General features: G+C 36.8%; 1 protein-coding gene across 2 annotated transcripts; it reads left to right on the top strand.

Annotated features, from left to right (window-relative positions):
- Positions 1-18,631: 18,631 nt before the first annotated feature.
- Positions 18,632-23,372, top strand: LOC122046946 (homeobox-leucine zipper protein ROC5-like). 2 transcript variants are annotated; one of them, XM_042607906.1, is made up of 9 exons: positions 18,632-19,180; positions 19,266-19,489; positions 19,571-19,688; positions 19,790-20,440; positions 20,534-20,635; positions 20,718-20,915; positions 21,589-21,766; positions 21,870-22,240; positions 22,615-23,372. In XM_042607906.1, exons 1-9 carry the CDS (start codon positions 19,016-19,018, stop codon positions 22,960-22,962), a joined length of 2,355 nt encoding a protein of 784 aa, XP_042463840.1. In that variant the 5' UTR covers positions 18,632-19,015; the 3' UTR covers positions 22,963-23,372. The 2 variants fall into 2 exon arrangements, with proteins under 2 accessions (XP_042463840.1, XP_042463839.1); XM_042607905.1 differs by having other exon boundaries at positions 19,263-19,489.
- Positions 23,373-23,727: the final 355 nt, after the last annotated feature.

The following is a 23,727-nucleotide window of genomic DNA, read 5'->3' as shown; positions in this document are numbered from 1 at the left end:
TTACTCATCCTTGTTGAATAACTCCTAAGTCATTACCCAAAGCTTCCAAGTCATCCTCTTCTTCCTATTGTTAATCTCCATCTTGTATAAGAAGAAGAGTAATTTGTGAGAGGTTGTACTCCACCGAGAAGGAGTAAGCTCTAGCCGAAGATTGCCTGGGATTGATCCACCGAAGAATCAAGGGTTCGTCCACCTCAAGGACATGCCGTGGAATAGGAGCAAACAATCTTCGAACCACGTAAAGGAATTATGTTTGCGTTTGTATTCTTGCTTTGCTTTCATTGTTTTAGTTTTAGTATATTCTGCTTGCGCACTAACCTTGTAGAGAAGAAATCAATTAGGGGGGACCTAGCTATCCAACCCCCCCTTCTAGCCACCCACTGATCTCTTACACCTAGAAGGCATGGATGAAAAAGGACTCCACTGAAAGGGGCATATTGATTAGTTCAATGGTAGAAGACTTAGCTTTTGAGTATGAGTCATATCCTTTTTCTCACGCAGTCTGGTAGCCTTTAAGGAGAAATATAGCGGAGTAAGTTTTAGCAAGGTTCGACAACTGATGATCAAGTTTGACAACTACAAGAAGTGTCCCAATGTTTCAATGGTTCAACACCTCAGGGAGATGTCGAACATGATTCGGGAGCTTAAAACTGTTGGTCATGAGTTGACCAATAAACAACATGTTCAAGTAATTATTCATTCCCTTCCAGATTCTTAGGAGACCATGAAGCAGACACTAACTCATAATGAGACTATCAAGATTTTCACTGACGTCTCACGCCATGTAGAATTGGAGGCGAAGAGAGTTGAATTCGCAAGGATTTTAAGACTAGCCTATGTGGCTGTTGGTTCTGTTGGATCATCTGGATCAATGAAAAAGAAATGGTTCAAGAAAGATAAGGGAAATAAAAAAGGAGTTGCTACTATAGGACAGTGCCCAATCTAAAAGAAAGGAAAGAAGACTAGAGTGAAACTTAAAAGCAAGTTGACTTGCTTTAACTGCGGCAAGAAGACTCACATCACTCAGGAGTGCACTGAGTCAAAAAAGGTAAATCCAAGTGTATTGTTTTCCTGAGCATTTTATTGCTAGTTCAGTGTTGTTAGCTGATTCTTATCTTTTATGTATTATAGATTCGGGAACAACCAACCATGTAGCTTGGAGCGAGTTACATTTGTAGAGTACCGTTAGGTACCACCTGACAATAAATGAATCTATGTGGGAAATAATGCAAGAGTTGACGTCAAAGGAGTCGGCACTTGTAAACTCAACCTTCATGGTGGTAGTGTTTTGTTTCTACATGATGTCCTATATGCTCCTAAAATTTGATAGAATCTTATTTCTATTACATGTTTTCTTGATTTAGGGTACTGTATTAATTTTTATAGCCGATGTGTTGAACTTAAGATTGACTCAGTGTCAATCAGATATGGTTTTTTATCAAATGATTTTATGGTTCTTAATATATAACCAAATATCAATTGTGTTATTGAAGGTTATTTTTCAAACATTGCTCTAACTAGTGATGCAGATATAATTGATGAGGTTTGGTATACTAGATTAGGACATATAGAACAAGAGCATATGAATTGGCTGGCTAGAGAGGATCTATTGGACACTCGGGCTAAGATTCACTTGTCTATATGTGAGTATTGTCTTGCTAGAAAAACAACTAGAAAATAATTTGGTAAGGCTATTGAGCTGAATCACCATTACAATTAATTCATTCAGATATTTATAGTCCACTGAATGTGAAGGCTAGACTTGGAGCTTCCTATTTCATTATATTTATTAATGATTTCTCTCATTTCGGTCATGTGTATTTGATTTCTCATAAATCTGAAACATTTGATTGCTTCATTCATTATAGGAATGAAGTTGAGAATCAAACGGAATGTGAAGTTAAGACTTTACACACTAACTATGGAGGAGAATATTTGTTTGATATGTTTAAAATAATATGTAATGATAGAGGGATTATTAAACAACTAACAATCTCTGAAACTCCGCAGCAAAATTAGGTAGTTGAAAGAAGAAATAAGAATCTTCTTGAAATGGTTAGGTCCATGATGACACAGGCTAATTTGCTGATCTCCTATTGGGGAGATGCATTATTAATTATGGCTTATATACTTAACAAAGTACCTTCAAAGTTAGTTTCATCTACCCCATATGAACGTTGAATATGTAGAAAATCGGATTTGAGTAATCTGAGACCTTGGGGGTCATCTGCTTATGTTCATGATAATTCTCACAAGTATGAAAAACTGGGGCATGGGGGTAAGAAATGTGTCTTTATTAGATATCATGAGACCTCCAAAAGTTATGTTTTCATAGGTGAGCAATTAAATGTAACTATCTCCGAGTTAGATTTGAGAGTGTGACTTTTCTCGAAAGAGAGTTCCTGGCCAGAGGTGATGTTGATAAAAGTGTTGCTCTATTTGAGGAGGATGAGATATTATCAACAAGAGAGGTGTCAAAAGGGATGCCTGAGTTTAGTCAACCGAGTGAGAGTGATATGTCAAGTCATGAGTTGACTTCTCAATAGGCCAACTCACGAAGAAATGCTTGTAAAATCAAACTTAAGAAGAGGTTGATGTTGAGAATGAGGCATTGATAACACTTTCAGTTGACGATGATGAACCTCAATCTATTGAGGTAGCATTGGGATGTAGAGTTAGAGAAAAATGGAAAGCTACAATGGTTGAAGAAATGGAGTCTATAAATCAGAATCATGTTTGGGACTTAGTCAATATTCCTCCAGGCCGAAAGGCTATTGGAAATAAGTAGATCCTAAACATCACAGTAAAGGCAAGCATATAGCTATAAAATATAATTTTATAAGAGATAATGTGGCTAAAAGAAAGGTAATTCTTAAGTATGTCCCTACACGCGTTATGCTTGTAGATCCTTTTACTAAGCCAATGACTAGAGAGTCATTTAAAGAACATGTAGAGTCTTTGAGACTTCGTAAAATGTAACAATATTGTAATAACAATAAGATATTATGATTTGATTATGTGATTTGCCAAAATTTATTCAGTGTATATGTTATTTTTGTTACATTCATATAAGATCTCGGGGAGCATGTTGGCAAGTTGAGGTTAGTCCACTTACAGGGACAATCATCTCTGTTTGTTAGGTACAAATAAAGGTAAGACCATTACTTATGGGACAACTTATGTAGTTGTGAACAGAGATATATTCATAAGTTAAAGTTGCCTTGATAATTGTGTCAAAATGAGATTATTTATGTGTTAATAATGATCGAAGTAAATAAACCTACCATTTACTTAACCTGTTAAAGGTCAGATTGGAATTCATATGTTGAATTCAAGATTAGACATTAGATATGTCAAGATCAAAATTTGTACGATGTTAAATTTGAGGAAAATATGTACTCTTTTTAGAAAAGAGAATAATATCGTAGTATGTTATTCATACCACATGTGTTATTACGATTTTAAGAGTAGTAGGAGAATGGATCCATGTTTCTCTATTATGTGATATCTTTGAGATTATAAGTTAATCTTAGTTTTTGCCCTTAATGATTATTTAGCTATTTACTTGAAATTTTAATTAATGTTTGCTACTTTAGCATGTATCCTATGGCTACGCATGATTCGGTCGATGGAGCATAACTAGGAAAGTAACTAATTAGAGTGAATAGATTCTATCCAAAAAAGAAGATTAAATATATTTACATCTTTTGATGTTATTCACTAGTCGACCCATATATGTTATGTATAAAAATGATTGTGAATATTAAATATGGAACATGCACTTGATATAATAGTCATTATAAGAGATTAGAGATGTTTGTATTGATGTAAATGAAGATTATTTAATTTGGGTAAATAGTAAGACATGTATATCTCCAAGATAATAGTTGTGTGTCACTGGGAGATTGGATGTTTCCTAGATAACGGATACGTATCATCAAGAGAAAAGTTATGTGCCATTGTGAGTATGTCTATAATTCATTTGCAAGAGCGACTAAGTAAAGTGTAACAACTTTGTTTGCATTGATCGCTCAATGAGTTGTTATATAAGGTGTAACAATCTTCTTAGCAACTATCGCTCAGTGTGTTTGCTATCACACGAATTAATTTCTCTAATATGGATTGGGTGTTCTGATATGGTCTTTGTGACTAAATTCTTATATAATTTATGTGGCATATTTAGTCTTTCTGACTAACTAGTCTTAGTGACTTACCTTTGACGAGTGAAAGACGTAGGAAATGGGAACATGGGCATGCCCACGTTGCCCACTTTCTTTGGGATGAAATGTTCCATTTACCCCTGGGATAATTCTCATTATAAAGGGTACATCCAAAGATGATTCATGGGGTTGAGAACTTGAGAATGTGAGATTCGTTTTCACGTAGAAGCAAAGCATCTGAGGCTGTTGAATTTGGTTTATGGATTTATGAAGAGCTTTTCAATTTTGTAATCGTCCTTCCGACGACAAGCTTCCATCCACAGCGGGAACAGAATCCACAAAGTTTTGTAAGTGTTTGCAGCTTTTGTTCTTCTATTTCATGCTATAGATCTAACACTAGGTTTTGTTAAGTGTTTGCAGTTTTTGGCTAAAGCTCATCGAGGGTTGAAAAGGGATTAAATCAGAGACATTGAGCATGATCAAACTCAAGAGAATGTTAGGAACAAAATGATGCAACTTTGGAGTGAATTTGATGTGTTTAAGTATGTCAATAACTTTTGTCCAACCCCATTAATATTTTAAGTGTCATCAATCATGCACTCTCCGGCAAAAGTCATTGATAAACCTTAAAGCCTCTAAATTTGAAATTTAAAACGTGCATGGATTCAAGAGACCACTAAGAGTACAATGACGTAAATTTAGAATACAACTAAATTCTTTAAGGCTATGAAACTAAAAGACTTACATTGTTTATATATATGATTTTTAAATGAAAATGTTTGATGAAATAATTAACTTTTTATTATTTTTTTCTTTGATTCGGTTTGGTTCAGAAAAAAAATAGTTTTTCCCTAATAAATCTTTTTTTAAAAATAGATTTATATAAAAAATAAATAGACTCATTCAAAAATTAATAAAGAACTCTATGTTATTATATTATTCCTAATATAATAAAAAATTATTAAATATTTCAACCCTCCTTAAGTTGATGAATCAAAATGTTTTTCTCCTCAACTTAATACGTAGGAGGAGACTAGTCCCCTCCTTATAGGGGTATGCTATCTAGTTCTTTCAAATATCCAAAATTCATTATAAATCTTCTAACCCAATATGTCATCTTCTCCATATTCAAAACTTCAAATTTAACCCAAGTTTAATTTGATGAGAAGCCTCGTAAAATAAAATATAATATCAATAAACTTAATTGATTATATTTTTAGTATTTTATATGTTATTCTCTTTATACTCTTATAATCTATTTTATTTTTTGAATTATTTATTTTTATATTTTTCTTGTTATATAATATGATATACTAATTTTTTTAATGAATAAAAGTTTTTTATATAAAAAATTATGATGATCTATTTTAAATTTAACTCTCGGAATAAAATCATATTTTCATCCCTCTTGAATACGATATTTTCAAAGTACCTGATTAGATACCTTTTATTTATCTAGTCGGTCTATTTAGTTTGTTTGTCTACTTAGTTTTGATTTGTTTTGTATTCTGGATTTGATTTCTAGTTTTTTATGCTCTAGTCGTGGTTTCTATTTTTTTTGTGATTCGAGTTTTGATTTTTGGGTTTTGCATTCTGATTTTTGGATTATGGAATTTTAGTTCTGATTTTTTTCATTTATGGTTTCAGGGTTCTAGTTTCTGTTCTGATTTCTTGGTTTTAGTTTCTATGTTTTAGGTTTTGGATTTTGGTTCTGAATTCTAGGTTTTGGTTCTATTTCAAGTTCTGATTTTCTTATGGGTTTTGATTCTATTTTGGATTCTAGATTTTGTGTTATAAATTCTAATTCATTTTTGAGTTTTGATTCCGTTCTAAGTTTTAGTTATAGTTTGAGTTTTGTTTTAGATTTTAGTTTTGATATGAGTTCTGTTTCTAGTTTTATTCTGATTTTTAATTCTGTTTTAGGTTTTACTTTTGGTTTTATTTTGACTTCTAGTTATGTATCTCTTAGGACACATGCTAGCTGGGGGAGGAGGTAAATAACTTCGATTGCTTTTGGTCGTTACTTTGTGCTTGACGTTGAATGTGCAACGGAAACCTTGCTTCAAATTCGACTCTAGATGTATAACACATTGGTTTACTTGACATTCACTTTCTTAAGATGACTAATCTAAGGGTCCACACCGACGATTTTCTTCCACTATGAACTCTCTCTTTCTCAGAAACTTTCCGAGGCGAAGAAGCCTCTACAAACTTGTTCTTACAAGAACACAACAAGAAATAAGAAAACATACATAAATACAATTGAAAACGACTTTACAATCAAAACTTTGCTTGCTTGATCTTTTATTGCTCGAAATATCTCTTGTTAACTTGGAAATACACTGACACTTCACTTTAGAGTCTCCAAGAACTGGCAATTTCAAATCTCCATGAAACCCCCATTTCTAGGATCACTTTCGGGTTAGAAAATGTCTTTCAATCGATTGGTTTTACCCCCAATCAATTATACATCAGATCCGACTGTTCAAACCTACAGAACGACTCTTTTTGCCTAACCAATTGATTGGTGAGCCATATCAATCGATTGTTGGCTTCCAATCGATTAACTCAATCAATTCTGAAGTCTTCTATTCTCTCAAGAAAGCACTACTAATCGATTGACAAGGCTGAATCGATTCGATCAATCGAATCGGCAAACTTTTGTTTCCTTATGAAACTTTTGCCCTCAATCGATTCCTTAGATTGATTCCAGACCTTATTGTGCTCTCAAAAAAAGCTCTCAATCGATTGGCTCAATCGATTTCTCTGGACTAATCGATTACTCTAATTGATTGCTCAACCCTAATCATGGAATCTGAGTTGAGAGTTTATTGCTACATCTCGTCAATTGATTGGTAACCCTAAATTTAACATATTCAAGGCTGAATTCACATCTTGCCTGGTATCTTGTTGACCTTAATCTACCGGACTTTTTCTGCCCAACATCCAATCATCTGTGACCTGTTGAGACTTGCTGTTTCCTAGCATCCGGTCAACCTTAACATGTCAGTACTTCTTTCACCAAGTGTCCAGTGCTCCTTGACTCACTTGGATTTATTCTTGCCAACTTTTCCGTTGGATTTCCAATCACTAATAGTTCGATCAACCTTTGACCCATTTCGACTTTCGGTCACCAAGTGTCTGGTCAATATTTGACGCATTTAGACTTTCCTCTTACCAACCTTGCCATTGGACTTTCGGTCATAAAGTGTCCGGTCAACCTTTGGCTCACTTGGACTTTCCTTTGTTGGACTTTCGTCTATCAACTTGACGTTGAACTTTCGATCACCAAGTATTTGATCAACTTTTGATCTACTTATATTTTCCTCTTGCCAACCTCATGTTGGATTTCTCACATCAAGTATCCGATCATTTTTAACGTACTTGAATTTTCCTTTTGTTAATTTCCTGTTGAACTTTTCACGTCAAGTATTTGGTCCTCTTTAACCTATTTAACTTTTTTTCATATATTATCAAATATCAAAACTCAAATTTGAGTCAATCCAAACTTGGTCAATTTACTCAAGTCTTAGTTTCTGTTTTGGTTTAATTTGGTTTTGGGATTCCAGTTCTTGATTTTTTTTTTTTTTTTAATTTCTAGTTGCATGGTTCTAGTTTATGTTCTAAATTTCTTGATTCAAAATATGGGGGCTAATGGGAGGCATGACATGGCGACCCCCTTACCCACACACAAAAAGAAGATAACAAATACTATGCCTATAAATTACCTGTTAAAAGATGGAATGATCAAGAATTAAAAACAGAATACACTTCATAATTTGTTACATAAGGAGATAGAATAGAGTAGAAGAAATAATTGACTAGAATAAAAGAAGAGAGACAAATGTCATCTCTATTATTAGAAGATAGGATTTGTAGGAGACAATAGTTTGCTCAGTGCCTAGTAGACATAATTTTTGTAAAGGCATTCGAAGTCGTGATATAAGAGGTATGGTGCTTGGAGATAGGTTATGGCGGCCGGGATTTAAGGTTTAGGAAAAAACACAAGTTAACTTTGGTATCATGTTCTAATAAAATTTTCTAAGAAAATTAAATAAATTTATTTAAAAACTAAATTGACACATTTAAAAATTAATAATGAATTTCATGCTATTATACTTTTCTTATAATTATTTAAAATATAATAAGAATTTATTAAATATTTTGATTTATTTAATTGTATATTATAATTTTTCAAATTTAGCATGATGGAAGCTTGAGACTCACACCCCATGCCAAACCTTGATTTGAAGGTTGAATGACTAACAAAAACTATAAATTTATTGCTCGGTTCAAAATTATTCCTTTTACTCGAAATTGCCGACTTGAAATAAAAACAAAATTCACCTATCTCAATCATTGACATGTTGATTGAGCCCATGCCGGGACCGATTAATTAGCCGGCCAACCTAACAACACAACACCTTTCTCGATCTTCCTCCTCGTTTACTCGAATTATTGAAGAAAAAAACGATGGAATAATAGCTGTAATTCTACCATTTTGTTTAAATTTAAATGATATTTAAAAATGACACATATGCACTCCAGTCCCTTAAAATTTTCTTCAGTGACTTGCCGGTCAAGTCCAAATGGTAAAAGACGACACATTCGTTTCAATATTTCCATCAATTCATCCCTAAATTAACATAAAATATGAGGAAAATATATTCAAACACGTCAAATTTTAACCTAAAATCTCATATAATAACACTGTATGTATTTTAACGACCGTACTGCACCATATATGCACTCAAGTCCCTGAAAATGTTCTTCATTGACTCGCCGGTCGAGTCCAAGGACTTTTAGATACTTGTCCCATTCCAATTAATTGAATTGCATTCAAGAAGTGCTTGGGCGAGATGGAGACCACACGTTAATTGTTTGCCATTGAGGCACGCAAACAAATTGGAAATTTGATTGTAAAAACCAATGAGGAATGTCGTGTTTTATCAAAAATAATGTGTAATTATTAGATTTTTTTAAAGTAATAACAACTTCACGCCCGAAAGAATAATAATTATTTTAAAAATTTAGTTTTATGATTTTTTTTTTTTGAGAAATAAGAAATCATTAGAAGTCTATCTCTAGATTTAACCGAAATCAATTGATTCAAGATCCTAAGACGTTTCCTAAGAAAAAAGGTAAAACCTTCGAAGCTATCAAAAAGATCCAAAATTAAATTGTTACAGATTAATGTATCTGTAATTAATTATAGTTCTCTGAATAACTTTTGATAATCTAAATTAAAAATTATGACCTCTTAAAATCAGATCCACCTACATCATAACTACTTCTCCAATTAATACAATACAATACAATGTTAGCTTGAGAGGAGATAATAATAGTTAACTTTCATGTTAATATATATTAACATGCTTATAAGTGAACCGTTATACATTTTATAAGTATTGAATAGATGTGTTGAAAAAAATAGAAGATTTGATTTAAATTTTATTTGTGAAGTGTTTCTTTGATTAGCTAATTACACTCTAGGGTTCATGAATATAGTTGTAGACAAATATAAAAAATTAATGAAAAAAACAATCATCTAAATGATTCGGATTCCATCATAAGTTGGCTTGATCCCATACCAAGCTATGCCTAGCTCATCTATATGACTCGTTACATCGTAACATGGAATGATCTCGCAAGTTGGCTTGATCCCTTGCCAAGCTATGCCTAGCTCGTGGATTGCATAGGTGTTGCTTGGCCTGAGCCCATTATTGGACTTGGAGTCGGGCTCGGAACCGCTTGACCTAGTTTGGCTTAGGATATACTTACCATCGCCAAACTCTGTCATCACAGTTCTAGCCACCCACAACCTAACCCATTTTATGCTTTACTTTAAAATGTACATTCTAGGTGAATTTTGATGGTGCATAAGCAATTTACTTTGACAATGCTTTTTTAAAGTCATAACAATCTTTTCGCTTGATTAGTTTTTATTTTTTATTTTTGCATGTGTGAGCTCAATTAAAACTTGAAGTGTAAAATGGATTAGACCATATGGCTTAACCTAGATATATTGAGAATGACCCAACCTCCACTAGAGCTAGATGGCTCTTACTTGATTAACGAACCAAGACAAGTTAGAAATGTTTATTATAGACATGTTTAGTTGCAGCATAAGAGAAATCTAAGAAGGTCGAAGGTCGGATTCTTAGTAAAAATAAGTCTCGGAAGATTGTATACAAGACAAAAGAAATCCAAAAAGGTCAAGAGTCGTATTCTTAGAAAAAAGAAGTCTTTGCATATCGAAAAAATATAGATGCAAGACAAGAGAAATCTAAAAAAGTTGAGAATTGGATTTTTGGTAAAAGTTGGGAACCTAAGTAGATCACAAGATTGGATGCTAGAATAGATGAAGACCTAAAGATGAGGAAGCTTCAAGCATAAAGTCTAGGGAATAGGAGATTCATCTGACATGAGGTAATTGATTTTGATTGGTAATGTGCTTTAGAGTTTAGGATTAAAAAAATCCTATTTTAGATATACTAATCAATTGACATGAATTGTCAATCGATTGGTAATCAAATTCAAGCACATAGAAGCATTTCAAATCGATCAATTAATTAATTAGGATTTGCCTATTTGATTGGTGCAATCGATTAGGAGTTTTCTTCATGAACACATAAACATTCCAAATCGATTAATCAATCAATTAAAAATTGCTTAATCGATTAGTACAATCAATTAGGAGCTTTCTTTGCGAACATAGAAGCATTCCGAATTAATTAACTAATCAATTAAGCAAGTCTTAATCAATTGGTGCAATCGATTAAGGGCTTTTTCGCAAACTTAGAAGCATTTCAAGTCGATTCACTGATCAATTGAGGCACTATCAGTCAATTGGTATAATCGATTGGAAGATGTTCTTTAGAGCACAGAAAACTCCCAAATCGATTGGCTTGTTAATCGATTGGATTAATCGATTGATAGAGATTTCATGAGGAAACACAAAGATGCAAAAATCGATTGGTCAATCGATTAAGATGTCTAATCGATTGGTTGGAACTGCCAATCAATTAGAATTCAAAATGGGATAATCTCAACCGTTGATTTAGAGTCAGTGACTGTTCAATGGATAGTCAAACAATTAGTAATCTATTGGAGGGTTTTTGCCAATCGATTAGCAACCAAAAGGTAGAGAAATGATCATATTCTGAAGTGTTTAAAAAGGGACTTAGAGCACGAGAAGAGATAGCTATTCCATTGCTATCTTCTGCCTATCTCATTGCCAAATTTCCATCTGCAAGATCTTCAAGCAACCAAGAAAAGAAGAGCTAAGCTAAAAACTTGTAATCTTTCTTTTCTTCTCTACTATTACTATTTCATTTGGGGAGGTTAATAATATCGCTATAAAAAGGTTTCTCCACATTCAATTTTGGTCCGAGAAGGATAAGTGATAGTGAAAGTAGATAGCTCATAGTAACCCTTAGATTAGTCATGTTAAGAAGATGAATACTAAATAAAATTGAAAGTATTAGCATTGTGTTTTACTTCCAATTTTCTAAAGGTCCTAATAAAATCAACACTTCATTTTCTACCAACCAACTAAAGAGACAATATGAAATATAAGATGAAAAACTTAGTATATTGGATTCCAACCCCTTGAATCTTCACCTAAGTTGCTTTAGTTCCCCGTCATTACCTTTAGAATATTCATATCCAAGAGACCACATTTTTCAAACCTCGAATAATTTTTTTTTTTGTAATCCAAGTATTTAGGCGTTCGGCTCAATCAATTTTGGAGATGGGCGACCTTCTTATTAATTCAGCCATCAATAAATCCAGAAACACAAGCAGGTCCATGCCAGTAAACTTCTAAACTTTTCATCATACTGGAGGGAAATGTCTTGCAATGTGTTGTAACTATAATTCGAACCATGGGTACTTGGAAGTTTACTGAACACTTTATCATTGCACCATGCCAGGGGAGGAGGGCAAATAAATTTAATTTATTTATTTTTAGTATTTCAAGTATTTGTTGGTCTCGATGCCACCGGCTATAGGAGGGTAAATAGTACTATCAAAATCAGAATAAAACAATATCTTGCTTTTGCTTAGTAAGGATGCACAATTAAATTAAGCAGCCATTGACAATTAATATTAATGAAAATAATAACTTAAAAAGAAATAAGTAAGAAGGCCAAAATTTACTTGGTTATAACTTAGGTGCTTGTTAACCCAATGTAAATGAAAGCATTAGAAAAATCTCCTTTATTGAAGGCAGAGAAGCCTCTTACACTTTTTAAAAGTTTAAAAGTAAACTATAATTGAATAATAAAGTTATTATTGAATTCTTAGGTTCAGGGGCCTTTTTATAGCTCCTAGAAAATGTTATCCATAGCTTGAATGTGCTTTTAAGGTGGTTCAAGGTGCCTTCAATAGGATAAGTTTTATCCACCGAAGAGAAAACTTTATCTTTGGCTAACAGCTATTGAAGGCACCTTCAACATGTTGAAAGGCGACTTCGACATTGTTCATGAAGACATCTTCCAAGCCATTGAAGGTGTCTTCCCTAAGGTAGATCAGCTATTTAGCTGATCTTCTTCGAGTCGGTGATGCTCTGGTTAATCGGAGTTGAGTTCATCCGAACCCAACTTCGACCTTCTCCTCAAGCAGGTTTCTTCCCCGGCTTCTTGTCTCTCGAACATCACGCATATCTTTTTCGTCCACCGGTGTACTTTTCCGCAGCTCCTCGTCCCTCAGATACACTGAGCCCGTCGACTCCTTTCCCATGTCATCATTCTCATCTGTTGCATCTTTAGCTTGACTTTTTGTGCTCCTAAGTTTCTGCATACTTAGACACAAGGCATCAAACATAAACATGAACTAACTTAACTTAGTTAATATATCAAAACTACCACGGAGTACTTATAATTTCTCTCTTTTTGATATGTATCAAGCTAAGTTAAAGTTAGGGTTAAAACCAAAATGCAATAACATAATTAAGTAGATTGCAATTATAAAAAAAATTGTAATACAATGAATTAAGAATTTTACAAAATAAGTACAAGGATAAAAATTTTAAATTCTAAAAATATCCTAACTCCCCCCTTAACTTATACTTATTTCTCTCCTTTGATCACATTGAAATAGGAGTTAAATATTTAAAATAGATTTGATAAAAATTCTAAAGGATACCTAAGTAGTGACTAACACTTTAAAAAATTTTGGAAATTATTTTTCAAAAATTTAAATTTTTTTGACTTAAAAACTAGTTTTTTGAAAAAAAAAAAATTTAAAGTATTTTTAATTATTTAAAAATTTTAAAATTTTTTATCACAATTAAACACATTTATCCAAAATAGTGATAAATTTTTTACAAATAAACAAAATTAATACAAATAGTAAGAAATTATTTTATATAGAGAGATGTATTTGCAAAAATAAATATTTAATAAATAAATTTTTAGTGAAAAAAAATTCTTATGACTTTTTCTCAGTGTGTAAAATAGAGAGTCTATCTAAAAAAATTTTAGAAATTGACTTTTTGAAAATATTTAATTTTAAAAATTAGCATTTTAACAAAAAAAAGTTTATAGAAAATAAATTAACGATAAAAGAATTTCAAAAAGTTCCTTTTGATAGAGGCATAATATTTTATTACAAAAAAAATAAATTTTTCAAAAAATAAGTCTGTAGAATAATTTTAAATTTTAAAATATGATTTTTGTTATTAATTTCATAGAAAATAAATCAGTAGTGAAAAAATAAAAAAAAAAAAATCTGTTTGTAGATAATATTTCTATTTTGTACAAATAAAATTTTGAGCAAGAAATATGACCAGAAAGTTGATAAAATAATTAAATTTTTAAAAAATAAATTAAACAAAATTTTCTAGTATGCATAAAAATTAATTTATTGAGCTAAGTATGATTTTGGTATCTAAAATAAATTATTTGATTAATAAATTTTTTTTGTGATATATGATTTCTAAGGATTTTTCTAATTTGACGCTTGTGAAATCGTAAATATTAATGATCCAGAAGATCTAAAATTATTTGTGGAATATTTGAACATTTATTTTCTATTTTAATATTTATTTCTTTTCTTTTAAATTTTTATTTTTTCATATATTTCTAGTGGACATGAATGTGCTAAAAATGCTTTCAAGTCTAAAATTTCTTTTTCAAATTATTATTATTTTAATACCTTCGTAAAGTTGATTTGGAGGAAGTAGGCATACCTCACTTACCATGTTAGCTTCAAAGTTTGGCTCTCCCCTTCACTACTGCTTTCCACTGAAGTGACTCCCCCTTCATTGATGCTCTCATCTTGGTGATTTGCCATCAGTGCTAGTCTGGCATACTCTTCAACTCCGGACTACGATGATGACTCGTCCCGTGTTGCCTTTAAGTTTTTGTGCCTTTATTTGGTTGGCTCTTTCTTCTTCTCCTTCATCTTCAGATTTGGGCAATCATCCTTGATGTGTCCTTCTTCATTACAGTTGTAGCATCGAAATCATCATTTGTTCCGTGTAGACTTCTTAGCCTAAGACTTATTGAATTTATTAGTTTTAAATTTTTTTGAGAATTTTCTTACTACATAAGCCTTTTTGTCTTTGTCAAAAGATGTGTCGGTGTCTGACTCCACCCTTCTCGTGTTCAGGGTGATGTTGTTATTTGGATCCTTATTCTTTCTGATCCTTGCACATCTAGATTCGTGTAATTCACAGGTAGAAAATAAATTTTCTAAACTACTTACCTCTAGGTCCTTGGATATGTAGAAGGCATCTGTGATCAATGTCCATTCAGCAGTTCTCAGAAATACATTCAATGCGTACCTTAATAAGTTTCGATTTGTTATCTTTTCTTCAAGATCCATGAGTGTGGTGATTAGTTTTTTGATCATCAAGTGTAGATGTGTGACTATTTCCCCTTCTTCCATCCGAAGGTTGCTGATTTGCTTTCGAAGCAGGTCCTGTCTCGTGAGTTTTGCCTCGGACGTTCCTTCGTGTAGTTCCAGGTACTTCTAAAGTTCCTTTGCTGATTTGTAAGCTCTGATTTGACTGACTCCTTAGGGTACCGGAAGTATGCTAAATAAGTGGAACTCGACTCATCTGTTTGCTACGAAGTCGGCTTGTTCTTTTTTGGTCCATTGGTATTCTTCTTTATCAATTCCTTGTTGGTTCTTGGGGACTATAAAACCATATTTAATTATTAAAAGTATTTCAAAATCTGTTTTAAAAAATATCTCCATGCGTTTCTTCCATATTGTGAACTCCCCCTTGAATTTTGGAGGATAGATACTCAGTCCGACCATCATCTTATTTAATTCGATTGACAGTTAGTCCTTCTGAAGCGGTTGAACTCTGATACTACTTGTTGATCCCGATCCGGCCGGCTAGAAGGGGGGGGATGTGATAAAACAATCTCTTGCTTTTGCTTAGCTTGCACAATTAAATTAAACAACTATTGACAATTAACATTAATGAAAATAATAATAACTTAAAAAGAAATAAGTAAGAAGGTCAGAGTTTACTTAGTTACAACTTAAGTGCTTGTTAATCTAAGGCAGATGAAAGAATTAGAAAAATCTCCTTCGTTGAAGGCGGAGAAGCCTCTTACACTCTTTGAAAGCTCAGAAGTAAATTAGAAATTAAATACTATAGTTGTTGAATTTTTAGGTCCAGAGGTCTTTTTATAGCTTCTGAAAAATGTTATCCGTAGCTTAAAGGCGCCTTCAAGGTGGTCCAAGGAGCCTTTAATAGGATAGGTTTTATGCGCCGAAGATAAAACCTTATCTTCGGCTAATGACTATTGAAAGCACCTCCAACAGGCTAGAAGACGTCTTCGACACTATTCATGGAAGGCTTCTTCCCTGAGACATATCAACTCTCCTTAGCTGATATTCTTCGTGTGGGTGATGCTCCGGTTAACCAGAGTTGAGCTCACCCGAACCTAACTTCGATCTTCTCTTCGAGCAGGCTTTCTCTCCGACTTCTCATCCCTCAAACATCATGCACATCCTTCTCATCCATTGGTGTACTCTTTTGCAGCTCCTCGTCCCTCGGATGCACCAAACCCGTCAGCTCCTTTCTAGCGTCATCCTTCTCATTTACTACGTCTTCCACTCGATTTCTTGTGCTGCTAAGTTCCTGCACACTTAGATACAAGACATTAAATATAAACAAAACCTAACTTAACTTGATTGACCACATCAAAACTACCACGGGGTACTTACAATATCCATCTTTTCGATCCAACTAATCTTGGAGATAAGCAGTCTAGTCCCATGAAATTTTTTCACTGACCATTAGGGTAAATCGAGAAGTACTCATGGAGACTCATCTAAATGACCAACATTTTTAGACCTGTTTCTCACTGAAGTAAAAATCTCCTAATAATATATTGTATCTAAGATTCAAATATTAAATTCTTTAATTATCTATTAACAAACCTAATCATATACCATTATCAGGGGCAATTTAATTTCTTAAAGCTATGCCTATAAGAGAATGATGTTAGGTGATTCCATGATGATATTTTAACTAGAACATTTATTTTGTGAGCTCCTTTCCCTTTAAAATATGCATACAATTCACATGAATTCAATCATTTTTATTTCAAATTGAATTGACAAAAAAATAAAAAATAAAAAGGTCCTTTTTAGCCATATCATCGAAAAGAATACTTCTCCTTTAGAAATTATTAAAATAATATCTCATTCATAATTTATTATTCAAAATATCTCACTATGCTTGTAATTTGTATAAATGATTAGATCCATCGAAAAAGGGGTATTTCACGTATGAAATAAATGATGAAGTGTTATTTTGGTGATGGATAAAAAAAATGAGCTTTTGCTAAATTTGATGAAAGTATATAATAGGAAACAAAATCAAAAGGTGCTGTTTGATATAAAAATTACATTAAAAATAGAGATTTACTTTTGCTAAATCCCAAAGAGAGTTACAAAACAAAAGTGTGTTTTGATAGATTCTTTCATATTTGTACGAAGCTTTGTTCCACAAACTGGAATCTAGATTGTTTTTTTGCCCACATTTTTGGAGGAAAAGCAAATGAATAAAAACAAAATCAAAGATTATTTTCAATAGTAGTAAAAAATAAAATCGTCATCTCGTTTAGAAGGAAAATAAATCATTGGAAAGGTTTGCCCAACAACAATAACACAGGTAAAGAGGAATTCAGACAAGTGACAGGACATTCCGCATCTATTAGGAATCGACTTCAAATTTCTTAATAACATCTTTGTATAAACTAATTATAGCCTATGGGGGCCCTCGAGACAAGGTTGAGTTGACTAGTGTCGGATAAAATTATTATAATAGAGCAAGAGTTCGAATCTCGATAAAAGTCGAGAAAAAAAACCTCCCCACACTAGCTAACTACGACTTTCCGATTTACCTCTTCACAGTCTGTTTTTTTTATTGCTACAATTATAGGCCATGGGGAAAAAAATCATTTTCATATGGCAAAAGGCGATTTACTCGTCCCAGCGCTCCCGTCAACTCGTTCCTAGGTCAACACAGAGGAAGTAAATCACGAATGACTACCAGTCATTAGTACAGATGGCAGGACAGGGGGGAGGCATGCTCAGATACGTCGAGTTTTGACCTCAAGATCTCATGTGATAACATCATATGTCTTAACTACCGTACCACTCCGAGGGAAAAAAAAAATCATTTTCATGATTGTTGTATTTCTTAACCACTAAATTAATCACTAGACTTACTTATTCTCACCTATCCAAAATTATTACTCAACAAACTAACATAATATAAATTGTTATCAACTATTACATTTCGTTCAAAAACATAAATTTTTTTATATAATTTAGATATTCAAATCTTACCATCAGACCAATCTTAAACATGATTAACTTGATCCTATACTAATTTTTTATCGTTCATTAGTAGATCTAAAAGTATAAGCAATAGCTCATATAAGAAAGCAATTCCTAAGAGTTTTTAGTTGTGCTTACCATTCCATTATAGTCCGGGAGTCCAGGAACAAATTTTTTTTATATAATTTATGTATATTATTTTTATAATCTGATTAATTTTTAAGTTGACCGACTCTGATGGTAAAGATGAACTCGTCGTCTTAACGACCTCTCTATGACGGTCCACACACTCTGGGTAAATCATAGCGGTTTATTCGAATAGAGATCTGAATTAGTATTTGTATCTTTCACGGATGACTCGTATTTTTTTTTACGATAAATTCAATCTAAATATGAATTTGACTATATCCGTGGAGAGAGATGACTGTGACTCGACTCTAGGAAATGATTCATGGAAAATCATTTAAAACTAATTAAATGCACTTGTGATTTGGAAGTAGAGACCAGAGATGTCACAAAAATTTTTCACATGTTGGACTGTTCCAATGTGAAGACTTCACAAAAAGAGTGGACTTTTTTTACCCTCTCTCTCTCTCCCCATCCTTTTTGTTTGATTTTGCACAATCCACGCATATATAAAGACGAGGAACCTCCTCTCACCTTGCTGTTCTCCGTCCGCCATTACTGGCTGCGTAAAGCTTCGATCTGGGAGCCATAGCGTCCGTGCTCGCTCTGGTAGAGTCCAAGGTGGGAGCCTGTCTTCTTCTCGGGTCTTCGATGGCGTTTGGGAAGGTTGGGGGTTAGGGTTTTGAGGAGTAGCTGAAGGGGAGGGTGAAGGAGAGAGAACGAGGTGCTAGCGCTCTTGCTTGGCTTCCTTCTCTTTCTTTCTACCCTAAGATCAAATTTTGGAGAGGGCGGCTGCGTTTCTTCACGTCTCTCGTCCTCAGTTCCTAAATTTGTCCGCCTAGTGTGTTTTTCCCTTTCATTCGATTTGTGAATCGAGAAGGGGCGCTTGGATTTGAGGAAGAAAGGAGAGATCTTTGATGAGTTTCGGAGGTTTGTTCGACGGCGGCAACGGAGGTGGCGCTCATCTCGTTGCCGACATGGCGTATGGAACCTCCGCCAGGGCCATCACCCATCCGTCCGTTCTCTCGCCTCCGCTCCATCTGTCCTCCATGTTCAGCTCCCCTGGCCTCTCCCTTGCGCTGGTAAATCTCCGCTTCTTTTCCTCTTATTTTTTTCCCTCCCCTTTTTGGAGTGATTTTGAAGTAGTTTTCTTCCTTTTCGCAGCAGACCAATCTCACTGCTCGTGGAGATCAGAACTCGGAACCTGTTGCCGGAGGTATAGGCTCCGGCGAGTTGGATTCGGCTCGCAGGAACAAGGAAGATGAGAACGACAGCAAGTCGGGCAGCGATAACTTGGACGGCGGATCTGGAGACGATTTGGAGCTAGAGAACCCTCGGAAGAAGAAACGGTACCACCGACACACCCCTAAGCAGATCCAAGAACTGGAAGCGTAAGAAATCGATCTACTTGCATTTGCTTCTGTTCCTTTTTGGCAAATGTAATTTTTTTTTTTATCTCATCCCATTTGCAGCCTCTTCAAGGAATGCCCTCACCCGGATGAGAAGCAAAGGATGGAGCTCAGCAAGCGGTTGTGCTTGGAACCCCGTCAGGTCAAGTTCTGGTTCCAGAACCGGCGAACGCAGATGAAGGTGCGTGTTCTTCAATTACCTTAACATAAAAATTACCTTACCATCTTTTTTATTCTTCTTTCGGATCTTTATCTATAATCGGAATCCTGATCGGAAAGCAGACCCAAATCGAACGACACGAGAATGCAATCCTCCGGCAGGAGAACGACAAGCTTCGAGCGGAGAACTTGTCGATCAGGGAGGCGATGAGGAACCCGATGTGCTGCAACTGCGGTGGTCCGGCAGTGCTCGGCGAGATCTCCCTCGAGGAGCAACATCTACGGGTGGAGAACGTTCGCCTCAAGGACGAGCTCGACCGGGTCTGTGCTCTCGTCGGGAAGTTCCTCGGCAAGCCTATCTCGAACCTCTCTACCTTGCCGCCGCCGTCTCTCCCCTTCATTCCAAACTCGTCTTTAGAGCTCGCAAACGGTCTTGCCTCCGTGCCGCCCCTGAGCACCGTTATGTCTCCAACAAGAGCTATCGCCGGTGGTGGAGCGGCTTTCAGCGGAGTGGAGAAATCGCAGGAGAGGTATGTGTTCCTGGAGCTTGCACTTGCCGCCGTCGAAGAACTGGTAAAGATGGCAGAGATGGAGGAGCCGCTGTGGGTGCTATGCTCGAACACCGGGAGGGAGACGCTAAACTACGACATGTACGATCAGTGCTTCGCGCGGTGCCTCGGGCCGAGGCCTCCCGGTTTCGTCTCCGAGGCCTCGAGGGAGACGGGCGTCGTCGTCATCAACAGCTCCGCCCTCGTTGAGACTCTCATGGACGCCGTAAGCTAATCATTCAATATGCTGCTCTATTAGAGATCATCAATGTCTAAACTGATTTTTGCGTGTTAAATTGTTGTTGGATTTCATGAGCAGAGTCGATGGGCAGATATGTTCCCTTCGGTGATCGCAAGAACGACCACTGCCGACGTGATCTCCGTCGGAGTGGGCGGGACTAAAAATGGCGTCCTCCAGCTTGTGAGTACAAAGGATCATCTCATCTGCAGTATCATTTGCTTAAGCAACATCGATGGAGTCTGATGCTTTGGTGTTTTTCCAGATGCACGCAGAGCTGCAAGTGCTGTCTCCCTTGGTCCCTGTTCGCGAGGTCCAGTTCCTTCGCTTCTGCAAGCAGCTCACCGATGGCGCCTGGGCCATCGTCGATGTCTCGGTCGACGCGACCAAAGGCGACCAACTGAAGTGCCGCAGGCTCCCCTCTGGCTGCGTGGTGCAAGACACGCCCAATGGCTACTCCAAGGCACGTATTCAATCTCTCCCTCTTCTTCCTCACTCCTCCATGGTCCATGGAAGTCAAGCCCAATACACTATTATTTCTCCTGCATCGTAATTGGAGATTTAGATGCTTCTTTCCCCGTCTCGAGATCGCGGCGACCAGGCCTCTCCCTGTCCGTTCGCATTCAATTCCCAAGCTCATGCTTTCCGGCATTGTTTAATCCAACCATGCACCCCAAGTCTTTTGCCCAGGATTCATTAATGATTAATCACCATTAAAGAAATGGAATCGCTCGTCAGTCGCGTCCCTCTCCCTCTTATTCAATGCATTAATCAGTCTCCGTCTCGATTAGCGCCGTTGTTTCTATTCCCAGCTTCCATGACATGTTTTGGCTTCTTCTCCTTAGTTTATTATCGCTAGGTCATCTCGCAGTCGCGCATTAGCCGGAAGGCCCAGCAGTCCCGATAGAGTTCAGTAGGGTATTTGTTTCGCATTCACACGTTTTTTCCTTCGTTCCGGATATCGATGCTTCTTGCACCGTTGCCGATAGTCAAAGCTTTTGGCTTTTTGGCTTTCGGAGAAATAGAGATAACAAGCGTCCTGCGGTGATAACGTGCATTGGTAGGGTTCGCTGTGACGCGCAGGCAAGTAGACAGGGGGGGTATTAATGTGCTAACGACGACGGTGTGGCATGCAGGTCACGTGGGTGGAGCATGCCGAGTACGACGAGGTCATGATCCATCCGCTGTACCGCCCGCTGCTGCGTTCCGGCCTCGCCCTCGGCGCCCGCCGCTGGCTCGCCACCCTCCAACGCCAGTGCCAGTCCCTCGCCATTCTCATGTCCTCCTCCATTCCCGCCGATGACAGCACAGCAGGTCAGTTTGATTGATTACCGACATGTTTCAAACGCATGCACAATGAGTGTTTGAAGAAATGCTGGAGTTTTTTTTTTCCTGTTCTGTCCCTCCATCCATACAGCGATCATGCCGGCGGGGAGGCGGAGCATGCTGAAGCTGGCGCAGAGGATGACGGAGAACTTCTGCGCGGGGGTGTGCGCGTCGTCTGCGCGCGAGTGGAGCAAGCTGGGCGGCGGGGTGAATATCGGCGAGGATGTGCGGGTGATGACGAGGCAGAGCGTGGCGGACCCCGGGGAGCCTCCGGGGGTGGTGCTGAGCGCCGCCACCGCAGTGTGGCTGCCGGTCTCGCCGCAGCGGCTATTTGACTTCCTCCGCGACGAGCAGCAGCGGAGCCAGTGGGACATCCTCTCCAACGGCGGGCCCATGCAGGAGATGGCTCACATAGCCAAGGGGCAGAACGCCGGCAACGCTGTCTCACTTCTCCGTGCCAGCGTCAGTATCTTAGCTCTCCACTTCCATTATTTTCGCTTTGTTTTGTGCATCAAGGTCGGTGGCATAACCAAGAATTTCAATTTCTTAGAATAAAAAAAAAAAGATCATTGACAAAGATAAGAGACGTGTGCTGTTGTGATCTGCAGCAAGCACCACACTTGATTCTTACTGTTCGAAGCATCTTAGACATGTTGATTTATTTTATAATATATTATTATAGTTGAAAAATATAATCTGCTGGCATGAATCAGATCTTCATTTCGAATCTTGATCATTAAAGAAATTATCTTGGAGATGCGTTTGATCTGGGTAACCATTCTAAATTCTGTCAGTAATCCATGTTTCTAATTAGGACTCTCTGATTTACTATGCAGGCGGCAAACGCAAACCAGAGCAGCATGCTGATCCTGCAGGAGACCTGCACTGACGCGTCCAGCTCGCTGGTGGTGTATGCGCCGGTGGACATTCCGGCGATGCACCTAGTCATGAACGGAGGCGACTCAGCCTACGTCGCCCTCCTCCCTTCCGGCTTCGCCATCCTCCCTGACGGCGGCAGCGGTGGCTTGAAGCCACAGGACGGCTCCCTGCTGACGGTGGCGTTCCAGATCCTGGTGAACAGCCAGCCGACGGCCAAGCTGACGGTGGAGTCAGTGGAAACGGTCAACAACCTCATTTCCTGCACCGTCCAGAAGATCAAGGCGGCTCTCAACTGCGAGGCCTAGTCGACAGTGCACATAGGCACGGCCATGGGTTGAGTCAAGAACGAACCGCGAGCCGAATAATGAAGCCTTTGCTCGGTGGCGAGGGAGTCCCTGTTCCTTGGTACGGAGCAATGGTGGTGGTTCGGGCATTGACTCTGTCTCTTGACGCCCTTGCAATGTCGAATAGCCTTAGTGCATGCCTGGCTTTTGCTTAATTTCTGTCTCTCTATACGCAGCGTTGAGAAGAAGACTTGCTATTTTGCTACCTGTGTTTCCCTGTAATATCTGGACTTGTTTTAGTTGGCTTTCATTCTTCTTGTTGGATTAAAGGGTGTGGTAGATTTATTGTGAGGGGTTGCCTATTGAAAGAAAAGATTGTTCTTAATCTCTCATTTGATTTACTTCAACCCTCCTAGCAACGGGTTCTTCCATATTTGTGTTTTATTATTTTGCAATTTACAAGGATATCCAATCCAGCTTTTGTTATTTGTCATTATTCTTGATCCGATTGAGATGAAGGGATGGGATGGGCTGGGCTGACTTTTGAGTTCGTCCTGGTCAAATACTTCTAGTGGATCGGATGTTGTCTTCGTGAGGTTTTCAATTACATTCGTGAACAACTCCTCGAGTCTGTTTTTATGGGTTGGAAAGTTGGATTTACCTTCGGTCATTTTCTATATCCCGTTGGATAAAAAATGCATATTAGTGTCATAGTCATGTATATACAATAAGACTAGATAATGGATCGACATGTTTTATGATAAAAAAAAAGATGAATGGATATTA

This window comes from Zingiber officinale, chromosome 2B (assembly GCF_018446385.1).
Source record: "Zingiber officinale cultivar Zhangliang chromosome 2B, Zo_v1.1, whole genome shotgun sequence".
In the NCBI taxonomy this organism is placed as follows: Eukaryota; Viridiplantae; Streptophyta; class Magnoliopsida; order Zingiberales; family Zingiberaceae; genus Zingiber; species Zingiber officinale.
Note: the sequence above shows the minus strand (reverse complement) of the source record. Positions and strands in the feature narration are given on the sequence as shown.